Source organism: Dipodomys spectabilis, unplaced genomic scaffold, assembly GCF_019054845.1.
Source record: "Dipodomys spectabilis isolate Male_0828 unplaced genomic scaffold, ASM1905484v1 ptg000345l, whole genome shotgun sequence".
In the NCBI taxonomy this organism is placed as follows: domain Eukaryota; kingdom Metazoa; phylum Chordata; class Mammalia; order Rodentia; family Heteromyidae; genus Dipodomys; species Dipodomys spectabilis.
In genome coordinates, this window is record NW_024871022.1 from 833,951 (window position 1) to 854,663 (window position 20,713).

Sequence of the window (20,713 nt, forward strand, 5' to 3'; positions counted from 1 at the left end):
AATAGAAAAAGCCAGAGGTGGCGCTGTGGCTCAAGTGGCAGAGTGCTAGCCTTGAGCAAAAGAAGCTCAGGGACAGTGCCCAGGCCCTAAATTCAGGCCCCTGGACTGGCAAAAAATAAATAAAACCAGGAGTGCCTACTTTGAGAAGTTTTGTCTTTTGAAGAAAGGAATGATGATCTTAGAGAGTAGTGTAAGTACTGGAAATTTTTCCTGAGTGCCAGACAAAGATACTTAAGGGGCACTGTCGTGTTTTAGTCTCTACTTAAGCCAAACTTTCACCTTCTTTAGCTCTTAGGTCCTAATTGAAGAACAGCACAACTTAATCCCTTTCCTTATATGTCCTCAAATTTGTCCCATAGTGACTAAAAAAATAAAGTAGGGAGCTTGGGAGAAAAGTTGCTAAGAGCCAATGAGTAGAATTACTGAGAACACTGTAAGTGGAGAGTTCAAAATGTACTTAACATGTAAACAGATTCTGGAAGAGTCTACATTTTCTTGGTTACAGGAATTTGAGATGATGTTCTCAAGATAGTTAAGTTAAATTAGTCTGAAATGAAGATAATAAGAAACTTCTAAATGGACACTTCTGAATATGCTTCATAAGCAGTTGGATGACCTAGAAAATCCAGTATTGTGAATGGCCCCAATATTAAAAGTTGAAGAATAATACCAGATATTAACAACTAAAGTATCTAGAAAGCTAGAAAGAAAATTTATGTGATTATTTCTACTTTTTGTCTTGTTCTTTTGAGGTAGAGCCAAGAGTAGCCTGAAATTCATTACCCTCTGACTCAGCAGTCAGCTTCCCAACTGCTAGGATTTCAGCATGCACCACCATTTCTAGCCTGTACCTACATTCTTCCAAAGACAGAGTCTGGTACCTCCAACAATCTGGATGATCTGATCCTCAGTGAATTGCAAATAAAGAGTTCCTAAAATCTAAAGATTGTGTGTGTGTGTGTGTGTGTGTGTGTGTGTGTGTGTGCGCGCGCGCGCGCACATTGTGTATGTGTTTGCCAGTTTTTGACAGGAAATTATCTAAATTGGGTGAGTACAGTTCTGTTCTGGCTTGTGTTTTAGTTTATCAATGGATGATATACACAATCATACAATTAGTAAGTTACTAAAATTGCAGAAAAACGACACTGATGTATCATCCAAACTATGCTTACAAATACAGTGGCTGCCAGAGTAAAATTTTATCAAGCACTAAACTAGACTCTATTTTATATAGAATTCAGAATATAGAACTAAGAGAAGGAACTCTTAGGGGTGAAACTTTTGCCACTGACATCCATTATTGAAGGATTAGATCCATGACAGTATGAAACATAACCCTATGGATTAGGACAGTTTATGTATGCCAAACTAAAAATTCCTATTTTCCTTATGGATGCCCTGATGATCTGTAATGGACAGTACACAGGAAAGCCATGCTATTGATGATCTGACAAGACTAGAGATTCTCTGATGTGCTGATACCCAGGAGGCACCTGGGTAAACAAAAAAATGATATGGAAAAGGAGACTTTGCCTTTATTGGAATAGAGACACAGTCTGTATGCCTTACCTATGCCTTGCCCATAGGTATAAGAATTGCAAAAAAATGGTTTCTTGCTCCAGGAATATTGCTGTGCCTAAGAGACTCTACCTTTGCCCACCAATAGGTATATGTTTACCCTGAGGCACACTACCCACTCACCAAGACCAAAAAAATTTTCTGCTATTGAAAGTTATAGATGTTATAAAGATTTTAGCCTGACAATAAATGTTGCCAGCCTTCGAATCCATAATCTTTGTGATAGTTCCACAAAGAAGTTGTTCAAAGAAATGTCCACTGTGTTAAGATCGAGTATAGATAATTCAACTTATAGCCTGAATCTCCATGTCTATATAGAATTTTGCCATGTTCAACATTATGGGACCCGATGGAATACAAATAAGATAGCTCAGGACTTTCACTTTCAAATCCAAGCTGAGGCATAAGAGAACTCCTTTATTGACTGGACTCAGATGCAACAACAAAGTGCATTGGGACAAATCTAAGATAGTATTTTTCAAAATCAAAATTTTTCCTTCAGAATAAACTTATGAGGTTTTAAAAATAAAATTCCTTATTAGGATGTGAATGGATATCTAAGCACCAATGAATCATGTCTGTAATCCCAGCATTCAGGAGGCTGAGATCTGAGGATCTTGGTTCAAAGCCAACCTGGGCAGGAAAATTCTTATCTTCAACTAACCACCAAAAAGCCAGAAGTGGAGCTGTGGCTCAAGTGGAAAAACACTGAGCAAAAAAAACAAACAAATAAACAAACATAAAAACTCAGAGACAGCACCCAGGCCCTGAGTTCAAGCCCCAGGACTAGCACCAAGAAAAGTACATGGAAGTCCATGAGACGCTTACCTTCAAAAATTTGGAAGTGGAGGTGTGGCAGAGTACCAGCCTTGAGCAAAAAAGCCAAGCAGAGCATCCTGAGTTCAAGACCCAATTCCAGCACACACACACACACACACACACACACACACACAAATGGAGGACAGGTTTCATAAAAATCCAAGTAATGAATTCATTCAATTAATTAAGAAAATAGAAAAGCTCATGGAATCGTATTACATACAAAGTTAAACATTATTCGAAAGCATTTCAAATACCAAAGAGTTTCAAATGGAGTATTTTATTCACATGTAGTTGTCTTCTTTTAACCTGTACACACACACATACGCACTGACACACTGATTTGGTCTTCATGGAACAAGGGATGTCTAGATATCCTAAAGGAAAATGAAAAATTAAAAATATATTAATTTTTCATTATTATAGACAATTACATCCACATCACTTACAAACTATTACTAATCTGTCCAAGAAAGCAGAGTAGTATAGGAGAAAGAAACTTGAAGGTATATTCCAACAGTGACATAACTGAGATCCCAACATGAGAAAGCTGACAAAACATGGATTTTTTTTTGAAATTTCTGTTTGCAAAATATAGAGAAAAGTCTGTTAATGGGCAGCAAGTAAAAAGGTGACCTTTTGCTGTTAATTCTCCCCACAGTTTTGTGCAGAGACATCAAGAAAATTGCTTAGTCCTTCTCTGGGACCAGTTTCAGAACCTTTCCAATTGCAATGGTCTTACCCTCATCTCTTAAAGTAAAACGACCCATCTGAGGAAAATCTTTAAATGTTTCAAGGCAGATAGCTCCTGCTGTCCTTAGACGGGCAATGCACACTTGGTCTTGTTTTACAAAACGGGGGCGAGTCTTACTTTTTTCTCCTGATTTTTTGTCTACCAAGGAGATTAAGGCTGTTATCTCAACTTCCTCTATACAAGTATGAATATGCAGCACCGCATTATAACCTGGACATATGATAGATTTGTGCTCAATAATCACTATCTGAACATCAAATGTGCGTCCAGAATGGCAAAGATTACCAGGGTCACAAAGTATGAAGCCTGGAAGAATCTCTTCTTCTTCAATCCCCTTCAGTCTGATTTTGAGGTTTTCACCTGGGGCTACAAAATCAGTTTCAGTATCATCAGAAAGTATTCCAAGAACTTCCACATTGTGCTTGTTTGGCATCATCACCAACTGCTGGCCTTTAAAAATGGATCCTGATTCCAGCTTGCCCAGGACCACAGTACCCATATCCTTGTACTTATCCACAATAGGCAGTCTAATTGGTCCATCAATTGACCTGTTGAAGTTTGGCAAATTATCCAAATATGGAATAAATGGTAATCCAGTGTACCAAGGGCAGAAATCAGATTTCTCTTTAATATTTGCTCCAGTCAGTCCTGAGCAAGGCATAAAGTGAATGTCCTTTTTTGGACTGAAGCCAACTTTTTTCAAAAAGGGCACCAGTTTTTCTTTACATTCTTCATATCGCTCACTGCTCCAATTCACTGTGGGATCATCCATCTTATTAATAAGCACTATTAAGTGTTTTACCCCTGCTGTTTTTGCCAACATTGCATGTTCTCTTGTCTGTCCACCTTTTTCAAATCCAGTTTCAAACTCTCCTTTTCTGGCAGAAATAACCAGTACAGCCAAATCAGCTTGAGAAGCACCACCAATCATATTTGGTACAAAACTCTTGTGGCCAGGAGCATCTAGAATTGTGAAGTGTTTTTTTTCTGTTTCAAAATAGGCACGACCCACTTCTACAGTTTTACCCTTGTCTCGTTCTTCCTGATTAGTATCTAAGGCCCAGGACAAATACCAGGTTTCTCTGTTTTTTTCCTTAGCTTCTCTTTCATATTTCTCAAGTGTTCTTTTGTCAACCATTCCGGTCAAAAACATTAGCTGTCCTCCAATGGTTGACTTGCCCGCATCTACATGCCCAATGAACACCACATTTACATGTTCTTTCTTAGAAGCACCCGAGGGTACGACCAGAGATTTTGATTTTCTCATTTCCTCTTTCTCCTCCATCATTTCCTGGCCACTTTCTTCTGGAGGTCCTGAATCTCCCAAGGAACAACCCCCAGGTTCTGCTTCACTTACTTCTTTACTGTGCTCCCAGGATTCTTCTAGGACCATATCCACCTCTCCATTTTCTACAACAGGTTCTGAAAATTCCATGCTAACAGCTGAATTGGAACCTTCACACATTATGAGTTCATCTTTGGAAGGTTCCACAGGTGCCCCCCGTCCCAGCCTTTTACCTTGCAGGTCTCCCGCGCCGGTGCAAGTTTCACCATCGCTAGCCAAGCCAGGCAATGGGGTGGGCGGCTTCACAGAGCCCCGCAGGAAGGACGGCACGAACTCCGCAGCGTGAACATTAGGCACGAAGGGTTTGGCGTTGACATTGAGCCGACTGCTGAAGGCCGAGCTGAGATGCTCACGCTGGGACTCAGCTACTGCAAGGGGCATTCCATTCCCGCTCAGAGCTGGACCTGGAGACTCCATGTCCACTTGGTCCCAGAATTCGGGCGCCGAGTCGCTGCTGCTGCTACCCGGATCCATGGTTTGCGAACCTGATATGTGGCAGGGAAGGAGCGGAGTCAGCGAGCCAGAAAGAGTGGAAGAGCGGGCTGTGCTAGTGGGAGTAAAGCAGAAACTGCAAAGGGGCACGGGGAAGCGACACCGAATCTTAGCTGCACCTTGCAGGCAGCTAAAGAGCGATGCAGTATTCGCAACTGCGGCGGCGGCAGCAGTTATGGCGGCTCAACACTCTTGTGTGAGAGCGGATCTCCTCCCCCCACACTCCAATCACTTCCGACTCCTCCATCCCCGACCCAAAGCCGGTCTTGAATTGACCCCTCACTGCCATCCGTAGACTGGGGCTTCATGGTTCTCAGCCAGGAGTTAAGTCCAAAAAGATAGTTTTAAAAACGAAAATATCCATTTATTTTTACACGATCTGAGAGAACAATTTAGTCTAACGATTAAACACACCTGACTTAAAATTGTACTAAAAATAGTCAAGTTTAAAAAACAAAACTAGGGCTGAGAATGTGGCTTAGTGGTAGAGCGCTTGTCTAGCATATATGAAGCCCTGGGTTCGAATCCTCATTACCACATAAACAGAAAAATCCAGAAGTGGTGCTGTGGTTCCAGTGGTAGAGTGCTAGCCTTGAGCAAAAGAAGTTCAAGGATAGTGCCCAGGCTGTGAATTCAAGCCCCAGGACTGGGGGAAATAATCCAAACAAAACAAAACTATTGCAGAAATGAGAGGAAGTAATAATTAACCAGAAACCAGTCATCAAAGGGAGAAGATAACAGGGTTCATGAAATCCATGAAATAAGGCATGAACTAATGGCTCAGGCCTGTAATTCTACCTACTCAAGAGGCTGAGATCTGAGGATTGTAGTTCAAAGCCAGACCAGGCAGGAAAGTCTGTGAGACTCTTATCTCCAATTAACTACCAGAAAACCATAAGTAGAACTGTACAACCCTAGCCTTGAGCAAAAGAGCTGAAAAGAGAGGGGGAGGGAGAAGGAAAGGGAGAAAAGGAGAGGAGGGGGAAGAGGAGGAGGGGAGGAAAGGGGAAGGGAGAAGGGACGGGAAGAGGGGAGCTAGGAACCAATGGTTCATACATGTATTACTAGATATTCAGGAGTGTGAGAACTAGAGGATCAGGACAAATAAGTCTGCTAGGCATAATCTCCATTTAGCAAAAAGCCAGATTATAGCAAGACTCTAACAGTAGGGCACCAGCCTTGGACAAATAAGCAAGAGCATAAAACATTAAGCTCAAGTCTTAAAAGTGAGAAAACTAATATTGAGTATAAGAAGCACACACAAGGGCTGGGAAGGTGGCTCAGTGATAGAGTGCTTGCCTGGCATTCATGAGGCCCTGGGTTCAATTCCTCAGCACCACATAAGAAGAAAAAAAGCCTGAAGAGAGCTGAGGGACAGCGTCCAGGCCCAGAATTCGGGCCCCACGACTGACCAAAAAAAAAAAAGAAGAAGAAGAAGCACACACAAGATATCTGGTTGGTAATTTGCTGACAAGCCACCTCATGGGAATCTTGGTACTGTGGGAGACTTAAACTTTACAAAGTTCTAGGAAGCAGAGAAATAGCAAATGACTTCATAAATTACACAAAGCAAGCAAGATGAGTGTAGTTTGAAGGTAATGTGAGGAAATTAATTTGCAAGTCAAAAAGTAATCAAGTCCATGAACCTAATTATCATTTAGCCATTGAGCTAATTTAGTTATTGAGCCAATGAAAAAGAATGAGATTTAACTTTTCTCCCTCCAAACTTAGTAAAAGTTGAATAGTGCTAAAGTCAGGAAACATATGGTACAGAATTGACACTAAAAGTACTATAATAGTGAAATAAAGATAATTAAAAAACAGATGGCATGATTGTGTGTATACCCGTATTCCCAGCCTGAAATACAACCCTCATGGAGATTGGTGATAGCAAGATCCAAGGCCAGCCTGGACTACAAAGGAAGACTTTATGTATAAAAGAGATCACTAAGTCATTTAATGAAGTCAGAGCATAACTAAGTCAGTTAATGAAGTCAGAGCATACATTTACTAAGTACCTGCTTTGTAGTTGTCCCTTGTGACCTAGTAGGCAGCTAGTTGTAGCTAATGTTTGCAACATAGAAGTGTACATGACAATAAGAATAATAACAAATGGGATTGATGGGAGAGGTGTATAGATCCATAGTGAAGTGTTTATGTAGCATGCACAAGGCCCTGGATTGGTCTCCAGAATGAGCAAAAAACAAAACCCCTTAAGCCAGGCACGGATGTCTCATGCCTATAATCCTAGCTACTCAGAAAGCTGAGATCTCAGGATGAAGGTTTAAATGCATCCCTTATAAGAGTCGATAAGACTCTTACCTTCGATTAACCAACAAAAAGCTTGAAGTGGAGATGTGGTACAAGTATTAGAAAGCCATTGTTGAGCAAAAAGCTAAGAGATAGAACCCAATCCCTGAGTTCAAGCCTCAGTAATGGCACAAAGAAAAGATACAACCCCAAACAAACAAGAGTAATAATGCATTTATAAAACAAAACAAATATGATTGCTTTTTGGGTCCATAATAGTTCTCCAAGATAAAGACCTCATTTTTGCCATTTTAAAATCCTAGATTTTAGAAGTGGTGCTATGGCTCAGGCAGTAGAGTGCTCGCCTCGAGCTGAAGACAGGAACAGGGCCCAAGCCCAGAGTTCAAGCCCCATGACCGACAAAATAAGTAAATAAATAAAATCCTAGATTTTGAAAAATGTTATAAAGAGTACATTTTAAGTGTGCTAACTAGACAGATTCTGCTGACTCATGTCAGTAATCTTACCTATTGAGAAGGCTGAAATTTGAGAATGATGGTTTGAAGCAGGTTCCTGCAGAAAAGTCTATGAGAGTCTTATCTACAATTAACCAGCACAAAGATGAAAGTAAAAGTGTGGCTCAAGTGGTAGACCATAAACCTTGAGAGATAAAGCTAAGCAAAAGTATGAGGCCCAGAATTTAAGCCCCAGTATTGGCACAAAAATGCCTACTTTGTATAAAAGATTTTAGATATGCAAGACAATGTATAGCAGTTAGCAGCTTGATTTAGGCATTTCACAATATATACTTATTTCAAAACTTACTGTATACTATATATTTATATATATACTATAGTGTATATAGTATATATATAGTAATATATATATTACTTGTCGACTGGGAATGTGGCTCAGTGGTAGAGTGCTTGCCTAGCATGCATGAAGCCCTGGGTTTGATTTTTCAGTATCACATAAACAGAATAAGCCAGAAGTGTCACTGTGGCTCAAGTGGTACAGTGCTAGCCTTTAGTAAAAGAAGCTCAGTGCTCAGGCCTTGAGTTCAAACCCCAGGACTGGCAAAAAAAATTAATTGTCAATTAGAAATTGAAAAATCTGCCCAGTGCCGGTGGCTCACACCTTGTAATCCTTGCTTATTCAGGAGGCTGAGAGCTGAGGTTTGCGGTTCAAAGCCAGCCCAAGCAGGGAAGTCTGGGAGACTCATCTCCAATTAACCACCAGAAAACTGGAAGTGGTGTTTTGGCTCAAGTGGTAGAGGGCTGGCTTTGAGCTGAAGATCTGAGGGACAGTGCCCAGGCCCAGAGTTCAAGCCCCACAACTGACCCAAAAAAAATTGAAGAAAATCTTTAAAACTGGACTTGGTTGCTTTTTCCTGTAATTTCAGCATTCCAGAAATTGGGGCAGGAGGATTGCAAATTCAAGGCCAATTTTGGGCTGCATGAGAGGGAGATATTGTCTTAGAATACCAAGATATCATAGAAATAAAAATGAAAAGTATCTAGAAATTGTAATTGCTAGAAAATAATTCTATTTTTTGCATGGGAAAACAGGAGAAAAAAATGACACAATTACCCTGTTTTGGGCATATAAACTGAAACAGAAATCAGTTGACTGCCAAAGAGAAGGCAAGTGAAATTGCCTAGCAGAAGAAAGCTGTATTTAGCAAATGAAGAAGGGTGTGTACAGTTAAAGCATCACCATATTTTAGAGTAAACTCATCTCCTTAAATGATCCAAATGGTCTAGAAGTAACCACCAATATGTACTGGTAATACAGGCTACAGACAACTACCATATGTTCCCTTGCTCATTGATGGAACACTGCCTCTGAAGTCTTTGTGCTGAAATACCAAGCTAGCTGGAAAGAAATGAGAATTCTCCACCTAACTACCAGTTTACCACAAAAGCCAGAAACAGAGGAGTGTGTTCAATAAGGCCAATGAGTAGAAATCAGCAAAATCCATCAAGTGAGAGAATGTTCAGAACAAAGGACTCATTTCTTACAAAAAAGACAAGGAGAATAATGGGAGTTTCACAGAAGATTCACAGACAAATGAACCAACTGCAGTGTAGGAGACTGGCTACAAGGGAACTTGAGTTGGTAAAATCATCATATTTATGTGATCACAGGAAAGTCTTTTCTGTACATGAATATCAAATATATTAAGGGGTATTAATTATTGTTGAAGCACTATAATGACATATAATTATTTTTTTTATTTGTGCGTCTCGGTTCTGGGGCTTGTACTCAGGGTCTGAGCACTGTTACTGAGCTTATACACTCAAGACTAGTGCTCTACCACTTGAGCCACAGCTCCATTTCTGGCTTTTTTTTTGGTAATTAATTGTAGTTAAGAGTCTTACGGAGTTTTCCTGCCTGAGCTGGCTTTGAAGTGCAATCCTCTGATATCAGCATTCTCAGTTGCTAGGATTACCAACGCAGGCAATATAGTTATTTTACTTTATTATTATTTTTATTGGTCATGGGGCTTGAACTCAGGGCCTGGGTGCTGTTCCTGAGCTTTCCTGATCAAGGCCAGTTCTCTATGACTTTGAGCCACAGCTCCACTTCCCATTTTCTGGTGGTTTATTGGAGATAAGAGTCTCATGGACTTTCCTGCCTGGGCTGGCTTTGTACCATGATCTTCAGATCTCAGCCTCCTGAGTAGCCAGGATTACAGGGGTGAACCACCAGCACCCCACTAGTTTTTATTTTTTGGATGAATCTGATTTCTTTACTTATGTATGATGTATTCAAGTGTATGTTTTAGTGAGGGTTGAGGGAAGGGTACAGAACTAGAGGGAAAACGGGGGAAAAAGGGCAGCAGTGGAGATCACTGGGCACTGATGAAAGTAACAAGTCGTGGGTGGAGATGGGAGGGAACATAAGACACTGTACAAAAGGAAATGTACACATTACCTGACCTACATAATTGTAATCCCTCTGAATGTCATCTCTATAATAATAAATTGAATTAATAATTTTTAAAAAGTACCAGGCCTGGTGGCTATGTTGAGAACTATTCTAGCCATAATCACAAGGAGAAAAAAATATATGTGTATTTGTTGTCATAAGTTCTCACAGCAAATAGCTTAGTATAGAGTGCATGCCAAACATGGGCAGGGCCTCTGGGTACAATCCTCAGTACAATGAAGAATACCTTTAAAGCTTTAAGAAAATGTTTTTGATTATACAGAAATACTACAAATGTCTTTAAGGGCTTCAGAGCCAGATTCAGCCATCTCTAAGATGTCATGTGCATGTTAATGATTGCAGAGTCCAGACAGAGTGTTGCTCTATTGATAATAGATGCCATTTAGCCCATGTTCTCTCCTGCTTCCATGTATGCAATGTCATGCTTTTCAAATTATAGAAATAAACTCTACACATATGTATGCTTTCTGTTTGGCCTTTGCCTGGCTGTTAACAATTCCAATCTGCTTTAAACTCAAATGCTGGATGTTCTCCTTTGGTCTCTGAATTTTTAAAATTTTATATTTCAGTAGAAAATTTCACTAATTACAGTTTTCTGATAACAATTTCTTCATACATATTTTTTTGCAGCTACATCAATTAAAATTTATTCCACATAGAAAAGTAGTATTAACTATCCACACAGCAGTGACAGAAGGGGTAACATTGTCCAAAAAGAAATGTACTCTTTACCTAACTCATGTAACTGTAAACCCTTTTGTACATCACCTTTCTTTTTTTTCAAATTTTTTATTGTGATTAAGTGGTTACATAATTTCGCAAATTTCACAGTATTGTGGGATAGTGATGCTTAGTTAAAGTCACCTTCATACATATTTTAATGTAATAAACGTAATTATTTTACCACTTAACTGTAATAATTCCAATATCAGGATGCAGTGTGTATATTTGTGAATTTGGGGAGGGTTTTTCTAGGTTTTTTTGATTTGTTCCTTGATAAACCTGCAAGTGAATCATCTATCAGGCTTTGTGTTTGCAAAGGTCTTGTGCCCTGGGTACTACTGCCTCCCTCCACAGAAGATTCCCTCTCTCTCTGCAGGCAAGCAGTTAGTTGGGGGGTGGGTTCTGAACTTAAGTGATGATGGTGCAACAGTCTATTAGACTTTGTCTGCTGAGCTTCTTGGTTACCTGCCCTCTGTAGTATTAAGTGTGGAAAAAAGTTTCAAGATAGAAACCACACCATACAGGTGTCCCTTTTGCATGCCATTTTTACTTTTAAATATAGACTGGTTTGCAAGTCTGAACTCCATGTTTCCTTTTCCTCGCTCTTTGTGTTTTCTTATCAGCTGATTTCTTTTTTCCTTTTAGTGGGTGTCTTGTCCACAAAACGACATCTTCTCATGTAGGCCACATCATGATCCCGAAAATTATCTAAGGTAAAAAACCTCACAAGACTGATGGATTTCACCCATATTCTCTTTGACGAGTTATTTCAATTTTATGTTCTACAATTTCTTTCTTCCATTAGCTGGGTTATATGATTTAGAATTTATGGCATTAAAAATACTCTACACGCCTGTAATCTTAGCTACGCAGGAGACGGTGATGTGAAGATTGTGGTTCAAGGCCTGTACATGAAACTGTGTGAGACTTATCTCTATTTAACTACCAAAAAGCCCTAAGTGAAGTGGTGGTTCTGATATGGTGGAGAAAGTAAAAATGGAATATAATATCTGACTTGGATTGTGTAAAATAGATAATGAAAGATTTTAAGATATAAATGTAAGTATGCTGTGGATAAGACTTCCCTGGTAGCTAGCTATGTTAGCTGGTAACTGTAATTGTAACCCTGTAACCCTGTAACTCTGTAACTCTAATGTCTGCAATGGGAGTCCTAACCCAGAGGAACCATCACCACCTTTGTTCTATTCCCCTGCTTCCTGCCAGCAAAACCATGGAGGGAAATTTAAACTTAAGGTTTGAATTTCTTCTATCATTGGCTAAAACCTACACCCAACCTCTCCCTTTCCCTGCCCTAGCCCAAAATGCTTAAAAGCCAATGTGGGCTGGTACTCGGGCGTTTCCTTGGATCCCAACTCCAGGTGCGATCCTGGCCTGTCAGCACTTTTCACTCAATAAAATCTTTTACATTTTCACTGAGGACTGAGTGGTATCACTGCACCTCCCCACTACAGTTCAAGAGTTAGAGCTCAGTGGTAGAGTGCTTGCTTTGCATGCATGAGGCCCTGGGTTTGATTCCTCGGTACCACATAAGCAGAAAAAGCTGGAAGTGGCACTGTAGCTCAAGTGGTAAAGTGCTAGCCTTGAGCTGAAGAGCTCAGGGACAGTGCCCAGGCGTAGAGTTCAGGCCCCATGACTGGCAAAAACAAAAAACAAACAAAAAAAAAGAGAGCTGAAGGACAGCTCCAAGGCTATGAGTTCAAGCCCCAGGACTGGCACAAAAAAACAACAAAAATAGAAAAATGATAACAATGCTCAACTGTGTTTGGTATGTGAGTATTTGCATAAAACCAGACCGATTACAAGCTTATTCGTGTATATGTGTGATGTACTTTGTGGAAGTTTGGTAGTTTCAGTGCAAAAGTTTTGGATGGTTCAGCAACTGGTTGGAGCAAAAAAGCCAAAAGTTGAGCTCTGACTCAAGTTGTAGAGCAAAAGAAGCTCAGGGATCGGGCCAAGGCCCTGAGTTCAAGTCCCAGGACCAACATGCACACGTGTGTGCCCGCGCGCACACACACAAATCTATGCAAAAGATTTTACTACAACAAGTTACTCTTTTTTGGAACCTCATCTCTGAAATTTCTTTTGATTTCTTGTAGACTCTTGCTAGTTTTTTTTCCCTGATCCTCTGTGGCTTATGGTTTGTTTTGTTGTTTTCATGGATTTACCACACAGTTTCTAATGCTTACCATCAAAAAGTCCATTGTTTTTGAGGTTTCAAATAAAGTTGGTTTCACTGGGGAGAGCTTTGGGTTCACTGTTCTTTTGGCCAGTCCTGCTCCTAGGCAAAATTGCTATACTACTGCTGTGGAGCTTGGAGCTTGGAGCTTGGGGTGGGGAAAATGGACTGCTTCAATCAGAATGTAGTCCTTGCTTTAATGAGTTTGGCACTAGGTGGGTACATTCGAGCTTGGTCTTATTGGCTTCCTTATTCTGATATAGAGCCTGTACTTTATACGCAAACATGGATGAAAGACCTCAGTAAATTCAACCTGCCATATTTGATATAGAGTCTTTACCATTTGGAAGGAGAAATACCAAATTCTAGTGACATCATCATCCTGGAGGAAAATCATAGCCCTTTCTGGGTGCTGATGCCTCACTTATAACCTTGGAAAGTACAAGAATTATTTAAAGTGAGAATGAGGCTTGATGATTTATCTATAAATGACTAAATATACAGAATGTATTCAGACATGGAAGCAAGACTCTTATTTCCAATTAGCCAAGCACAAACTGGAAGTGGAAATGTGGCTCATGTGTTAGAGTGACAACTGTGTATGAAAAAACTGATGAGAACACAAGGCCTTGAGTTCAAGCCCCGACTGGCATGCACACAAAAATAGAGAAAAAGTGATATTTGTACCCTATATGTTCTCCAGCTAAAGAAGAATTAAATAATAAGCAATAGTGAAAAAGTAGTAATGAAAATGTCTTTAAATGGGTTAATGTATAATTTGTGGCAGATCCATAGCAAGCAATACTACTCAGAAATGAAAAGTAACTAATGATTGATAAATGTACCAGCTTGAATAAATCTTACAGGCATTAATTTTTCTAATTTGAAGAGGGGGAGGGAAATAACAAAGTGCTGAAATAAGGATACAGGACGACCCATTGTAACAATGAGATGTACAAGACAGTACGTTGAAAATGAACTTTACTACTTTGGGTGGGGGGAGTTGGGGAAATGGGGAGGAAAGAGATGATAGGGGAAAAAATAAAGGAGGGTGTAACAGTGCTTGATTGAAAATGGACTTATTAACTTGCTCATGTAACTGTAACCCCTCTGTACAGTATTTTTACAATAAAAAATACATATTAAAAAGAAAAAAAGAAACCTATCTGTGAAGGTTGTTTATTGTATGTTTCTATTTACATCTCATTTATGGGATCAGAAACTGCTCCAAATGTTGATTGTAATGTGGTTACTAATGTTGATGCTTATGTACATTTATATTATGGGTTAGGATGTAGCTCAGTGATACCACTTGCCTAGCAACCAAAAGGCCTGCCTTTTGATCCACAGGACCAAAAAGATAAGAAAGTAGTAGAGTTAACAAAAAAGAAAATGTGAATGAATTCATATGTTAAAAAAAGAAAGTATATATACAAAAAAGTCAAGTACTGCAATTGATTAAAAGTTAATTTTAGGAAGTGATGCTGTGGCTCAAGCAGTAGAGTGCTCGCCTTGAGCTAAAGAGCACAGGGATAGCACCCAAACCCAGAGTTCAAGCCCCACCACTGACAAAAAAAAAAAGAAAAAAGAAAAAAGTTAATTTTAGCCAGGCACCAGAGGCCCATGCCTGTAATCCTAGTTACTCAGGAGGCTATGATCTGAGGATAGCTGTTCAAAGCCAGCCTGGACAGGAAAGTCTGTGAGACTTTTATTGCCAATAAATTACCAAAAACTGGAAATGGAGCTGTGGCTCAAGTGATAGAGCACTAGCCTTGGGTGAAAACACTCAGGGACAGCACCCAGATGGTGAGTTTAAGCAGCACGACTAGGCACACACACACACACACAAATAACCTTTATCTTTCCACTGAAATATGTGACACATGCAAAATAATGTATGTAATATATTTCAAATTATAATAGTATAATGAACTGTCCTGAACTCTGATGTCCATAAAAAATAATTAATCACAAATTAACTCAAGCTATCCTCTTCACACTTGCTTTTCCTAATCTACTTCAGAGGCAACCATTAACCAGCAATTCATATGTACTTTTGTTTAGCTATGTATGTGCTCACTTATTTTTCTTTCTTTCCCTTCCTTCCTGCCTTCTTTCTCTTTCCTTCTTTCTTCCTTTCTCTCTCTCTTTCTTTCTTTCTTTTTTTTTTTGTCATGGGGCTTGAACTCAGGGCCTGGGCGTTGTCCCTAAGCTCTTTCCTCAAGGCTAGCATTCTACCACTTTGAACCAAAGCTCTATTTCCAGTTTTCTGGTGGTTAATTGAAGATAAGTGTCTATTGGGAGGCTGGGAATGTGGCCTAGTGGTATAGTGCTTGCCTTGCATGCATGAGGCCTTTGGTTCAATTCCTCAGCACCACATAAGCAGAAAAAGCCGGAAGTGGGGCTGAGGCTCAAGCGATAGAGCACTAGTCTACAGCTGAAGAGCTGGGGGACAGTGCCCAGGCTCAGAGTTCAGGCCTCACAACCGACAAACAAAAAGAAACCACAATAGTCTTTCTTACAACAAATCTAATCTAATCTTATTTTACCCCTAGAACTTTAGATTCATTTGTACTGAAAAAAAATTCAGACATCTCTCCTAGATTAGGACACTGGGAGTTGGAAAGTGTTCTTTAAGCCTCATATTCAACATATTATTTTGTTTATGGTTTTCTTCTCTCTAAAATGCAAGATTCCAAAGGGGAAAGATTTTTTTACTCTTGTTTATAGATTTATTTTTACTGCCCTGAATATGATACCTACTCAGTAGTTAATCAGACAATGTTTTCAGAGTGAATAAAAGTGATGAGTCAGATTCTATGGCAGAAGCAGAGACTGTTGTTTGGTTTGAGTTAAGGAAAGGAAGGAAGAAGACAGAGGTTTTCATGAACAAGTTGAAACATAAGCTGACCTTTGAAAGGTAAATAATGATTACCAGAGTATGAAAACAGAGACTTGAGATTTTGTTGTACTTTTCCCCAATTTCAAGTTTATGAGTGGTAGAGGGAGAGGGAGAGAGAGTACCACAACTTTTGTAAACAATATTAAGAAGTTAGGATTGGATTTGGGGCGAAAGTATAGAGGACATGACATACAATAGTGATTCTGGTGACTGGTAGAGGTCCATGAATGTTGGTCATACATCACTGTTTTTAGAGCCCTTCTAGAAAGACAACTCAGTCTTCCCTTACTCATGGACATTGGTATCTTACTTACACACTTTGTTTTTCTTTTTGGTTCCCAGTTTTTTTCTCTTCTTTTCTTTTATTGTAAAGATGCTGTACAGAGAGGGGTTATAGTTACATGAGTAAGGTAATGAGTAAATTTCTTGTCCAGCATTGTTACCCTCTCCTTTGTTTTTCTCCTACAATCCCTTCCTTCCCACACCTCCTCCACTCCCCCCCCCCCACAAAGTTGTAAAGTTCATTTTCAACATTGTATCATTGTTGCAATGGGTCATCCTGTGTTCTTGTCTCTACATTTTATTATTCCCCTTCCCCTCCTCAAATTAGGTAAATGTATATACAAGATGCAGGGTACCAAAATCAAATACAGTGACAATGGAGGATTTACCATAGGAGGAAGAACATACAAAAAAGAAATCACATAGTACATTAAAAACAACAATGAAAAACCTCTTGTGTCCATATCTTGGGGTTCATTTTGCTTAGCATCATCTCATATGGTCATATGTACATAGCTTTTGAGCTTTTCTGCTCATCTGCTAAGATTATTCTAGACATATACTAATTATTGCAAATAAGGAAAACCATAAGGTTCTAGTCCATAATCATTTGGCTCCATTGATGGTGACTATGCCAAGGTAGTACATGATGGCAACAATGTATGGCAGAGAAAATTCTTTTACCTCATAGTCAAGAAGCCAAAGGAAGAGTAAGTGACTGGGGTGATAACACTTTGTTTTTCATAGTCATTTTTTTCAGGGTCCTGATGCCAACACTTGAACTCAGTGTACCTCTTGTTCTTATGCAGCTTGTTCACTCATGGTTGGTAGGTACTCTACCATTTGAGCCCATTTGCTAATTAATTGCAGATGGAGTCTTGCGGATGTTTTTGCCCAGGCTAGCTTTGAACTGGTATCTTTTAGGGTCCTAGCCATTTGAGCAGCTAGGATTACAGGCATGAACCATCAGAATCTGGCTGCCTCTGTCACATTTTAGCATTTATTTTCTTGAAATTTTTATTATTTCTGGGTACTGGCGGCTAATACTTGTAATCATAGCTGCTCAGGAGGCTGAGATCTGAGGAGTATGGTTTGAAGCCAGCTTGTGCAGGAAAGTCCATAAAACTCTCATCTCCAATTACCCACCCAAAACCCAGAAGTGGAGATTTGGCTCAAGTGGTAGAGCATTCAACTTGAGCAAGGAAAATTCAGGGACAGTGCCCAGGCTCCCGAGTTCAAGCCCCAGGACTGGTGTGTGTGCACACACATTTGTCTTATACAAGACTGTTATTCTCTATGGTAAGAAAAGAGAGAAGCCACATTTTGAGAGGTTGAGTCTTGGAGTCTTTTATTATTTTGAGTCTTTATTCCAAGGCCGGCACTTGCATGGTGGAATCCAGTCTCAAAGAACAGCAGCCAGCAAATACACTTAACACCATTAGGAAACTGAGCCATGAAGGTGGGAGAGGAAAGAAGGAACAGAAACATTCAGAAACATAACAAATCAAAGAAAGGTTGGCCAATTGGGATTGAATGAAACTGCAGAGCTTCTGCATGGCAAAGGACATAGCTAGCAAGATCAATAGAAAGCCCATGGATTCAGAGAAGATCTTCAGTAGCCATACAACAGACAAGGGTCTCATATCTAAAATATACTTAGAACTCAAGCAATTAAATCCCCCAACAACAAATCCTCAAACAAACAACTACCCAATTAATAAGTGGGCTAAATACTTAAACTTCTTAAACTTCTCCGAGGAGGAAATAAGAATGGCCAATAGACACATGAAGAAATGCTCAATTTCTCTAGCCATAAAAGAAATGCAAATCAAGATAATATTGAGATTCCACCTCACCCCAGTTAGAATGGCTATAATCAAGAAATCTAATAACAACAGAAGTTGGAGGGGATGTGGCCAAAAGGGAACCCTACTGCATTGTTGATGGGAGTGTAAACTTGTTCAACCACTTTGGAAAGCAGCATGGAGGTTCCTCAAAAGACTACATATAGAGGGCTGGGAAGGTGGCTCAGTGGTAGAGTGCTTGCCTTGCATACATGGGGCCCTGGGTTCGATTCCTCAGCACCACATAAGCAGAAAAAAAAGGCAGGAAGTGGCGCTGTGGCTCAAGTAGTAGAGCACTCACCTTGAGCTGAAGAGCTGAGGGACAGTGCACAGGTCCAGAGTTCAGGCCCCACCTCCAGAACCCCCCCCCCCCCCCCCCCCCCCCCCCCCCCCCCCCCCCCCCGCCAAAAAAAAAAAGACAACACATAGAGCTTCCCTATGAGCCAGCAATCCCACTTTGGGGCATTTACCCAAATGATCACAAACAAGACCATACTAAAGCTACAGCATAACTATGTTTATTGCTGCATTATTTACCATAGCTAAGATATGGAACCAACCCAGATGCCTCTCAGTAGAAGAATGGATCAAGAAAATGTGGTATATATACACAATGGAATTCTATGCTCCATCAGAAAGAATGACATTGCCCCATTTGTTAGGAAATGGAAAGACTTGGAAAAAATTATATGAAGTGAAGTAAGCCAGGCCCAAAGAAACGTAGTCCCATGGTTCCCCTTATTTGCAATAACTAATATATGTCTGGGACAAGCAGAAAAGGTCAAAAGCTATGTACATATGACCATATAAGATGATGCTTAGTGAAATGAACCCCCAGATAGGGACACAAGTGGTTTTATCTTTCTTGCTGTTGTTTTTAATGGATTTATAATGTACTATGTGATTTTTTTGTTTCTTTTGTATGTTCTTCCCCCATGGTATAACCTCTGATTTCACTGTATTTGATTCCTGTGCCCTGCATCTTGTATATACATTTTTTCTAATTTGGGGAGGGAAAGGGAAATAACAAAATGCTGAAATAGGAATACAGAATGACCCATTGTAACAATGAGATGTACAAGACACTGTGTTGAAAATGAACTATATAACTTCAGGGGGTAGGGAAGGGAGGAGTTGGGGAGATGGGGAGGGAAGGGATGGTAGGGGAAAAACAAAGGAGGAGGTAACAATGCTTGATAGGAAATGTACTCATTACCTTACTCGTAACTATAACCCCTCTTGTACAGTATTTTTGCAATAAAAATATATACAAAAATAAATAAAAATGAAGGTACAGCAACAAAACAAAACAAAACAAAAAACAAAGAGAGACAATGCTGATGGCTGTAATCCTAGTTACTCAGTAGGCTGAGATCTGGGGATCATAATTCGAAGCCAGCCCCTCTTACCTCCATTTAACCAGCAAAAAGCTGGAAGTGGAGCTGTGGCTGAAATGGTACAGCCTTGAGGAGAAAAAAAAAGCTCAGCAACAACACCCAGGCCTTGATTTCAAGCCCCAGGACAAGCATTAGCGCACGCACATACACACGCCCACACCACCCCACCCCTAACCCCCCCCCCCCCCCCCACAGAGGTGCTTACTATTATAACATGATATTTTAAGCAAACATCCATTAGAAATTAACCCTAAACCAAATGTTTATCTCCTTTATTCTCATACATGGTTTTTTGATTTTTTTTTTTGGGGGGGGGGGGTCCGGTCATGGGGCCTGAACTCTGGGCCTGGGCGCTGTCCCCTCTGCTCTTCAGCTCAAGGCTAGTGCTCTACCACTTGAGCCACAGCACCACTTCTGGCTTTTTTTCTTTTTGCTTATGTGGTGCTGAGGAATCGAACCCAGGGCCTCATGTATGCAAGGCTCTACCACTGAGCCACCTTCCCAGCCCCGTTATTTGATTTTTAAAATATTGTTCTGTCGTTCATGTACCAGTATTTGTCAATTTATCTCCTAATTTACATGTTCTAATTTTCTGCAGGATGCAAAGTCAAATAGGTAGTTATCCTTAATAGGCTATGATCTGAAATAAAAATGAATAACCAGTGCAAAAAAAAAAAAGGAAGAACAAAAACAATAAACAACAAACCAATTGAGCTCCAATGGAGAATTAAAGTGGGACACCATGGTGGGTGACTTGCAAAGACCCAGAAGACAGGAGACAGGACATGAGCATGGGGACATGTGCCAGCCCCTGCTTCCAGAGATTTAGCCATGATCATCACTTGGCAGGCAGGGTCTTCACCTTCCCCCACCCTGAAGACAAGATGCCAGAGCCTACTATTCACTATGTGGTCAAGATGGCACTGTCCAGACCCAATCTCCCTACTTCAGTAATTTGTTTGAGGACAGAAGAGAGCCTTGCCTAAAAGGGTCTTCTGTCTCTGGCCTCCAGCATCTCCAGTCTCATATTTCATCCTTCCTTCCTTCCTTTCTTTTTTGTTTTTGTTTTTGTCGGCTGTGGGGCCAGAACTGTGGGTGTGGGTGCTGCTTCTCAGCTCTTCAGCTCAAGGCTAGCCCTCTACCATTTGAGACATAGCACCACTTCCAGCTTTTTCTGC

General features: G+C 40.2%; 1 protein-coding gene across 3 annotated transcripts; it reads right to left on the bottom strand.

Moving 5' to 3' along the window:
• Window positions 1–2,612: 2,612 nt before the first annotated feature.
• On the bottom strand, window positions 2,613–5,198 carry Gspt2 (G1 to S phase transition 2). 3 transcript variants are annotated; one of them, XM_042665786.1, is made up of 3 exons: window positions 5,108–5,198; window positions 3,140–4,981; window positions 2,613–2,774 (listed from the first exon to the last, which is right to left on the bottom strand). In XM_042665786.1, the coding sequence occupies exons 2-3, from the start codon at window positions 4,968–4,970 to the stop codon at window positions 2,647–2,649; spliced, it is 1,959 nt and encodes a 652-aa protein (XP_042521720.1). In that variant the 5' UTR covers window positions 4,971–4,981; window positions 5,108–5,198; the 3' UTR covers window positions 2,613–2,646. The 3 variants fall into 3 exon arrangements, with proteins under 3 accessions (XP_042521720.1, XP_042521722.1, XP_042521721.1); XM_042665788.1 differs by having other exon boundaries at window positions 3,437–5,190; XM_042665787.1 differs by having other exon boundaries at window positions 2,659–5,190.
• Between the last annotated feature and the right edge of the window lie 15,515 nt (window positions 5,199–20,713).

Coding starts and splice junctions, on each gene's coding strand:
- Gspt2 (XM_042665786.1), bottom strand. CDS start 4,970: ATGGATCCGGGTAGCAGCAGCAGCGACTCGGCGCCCGAATTCTGGGAC. Junction 2,775..3,139: donor TTTTACTTTAAGAGATGAGG/GTAAGACCATTG, acceptor ATTTTCCTTTAG/GATATCTAGACATCCCTTGT.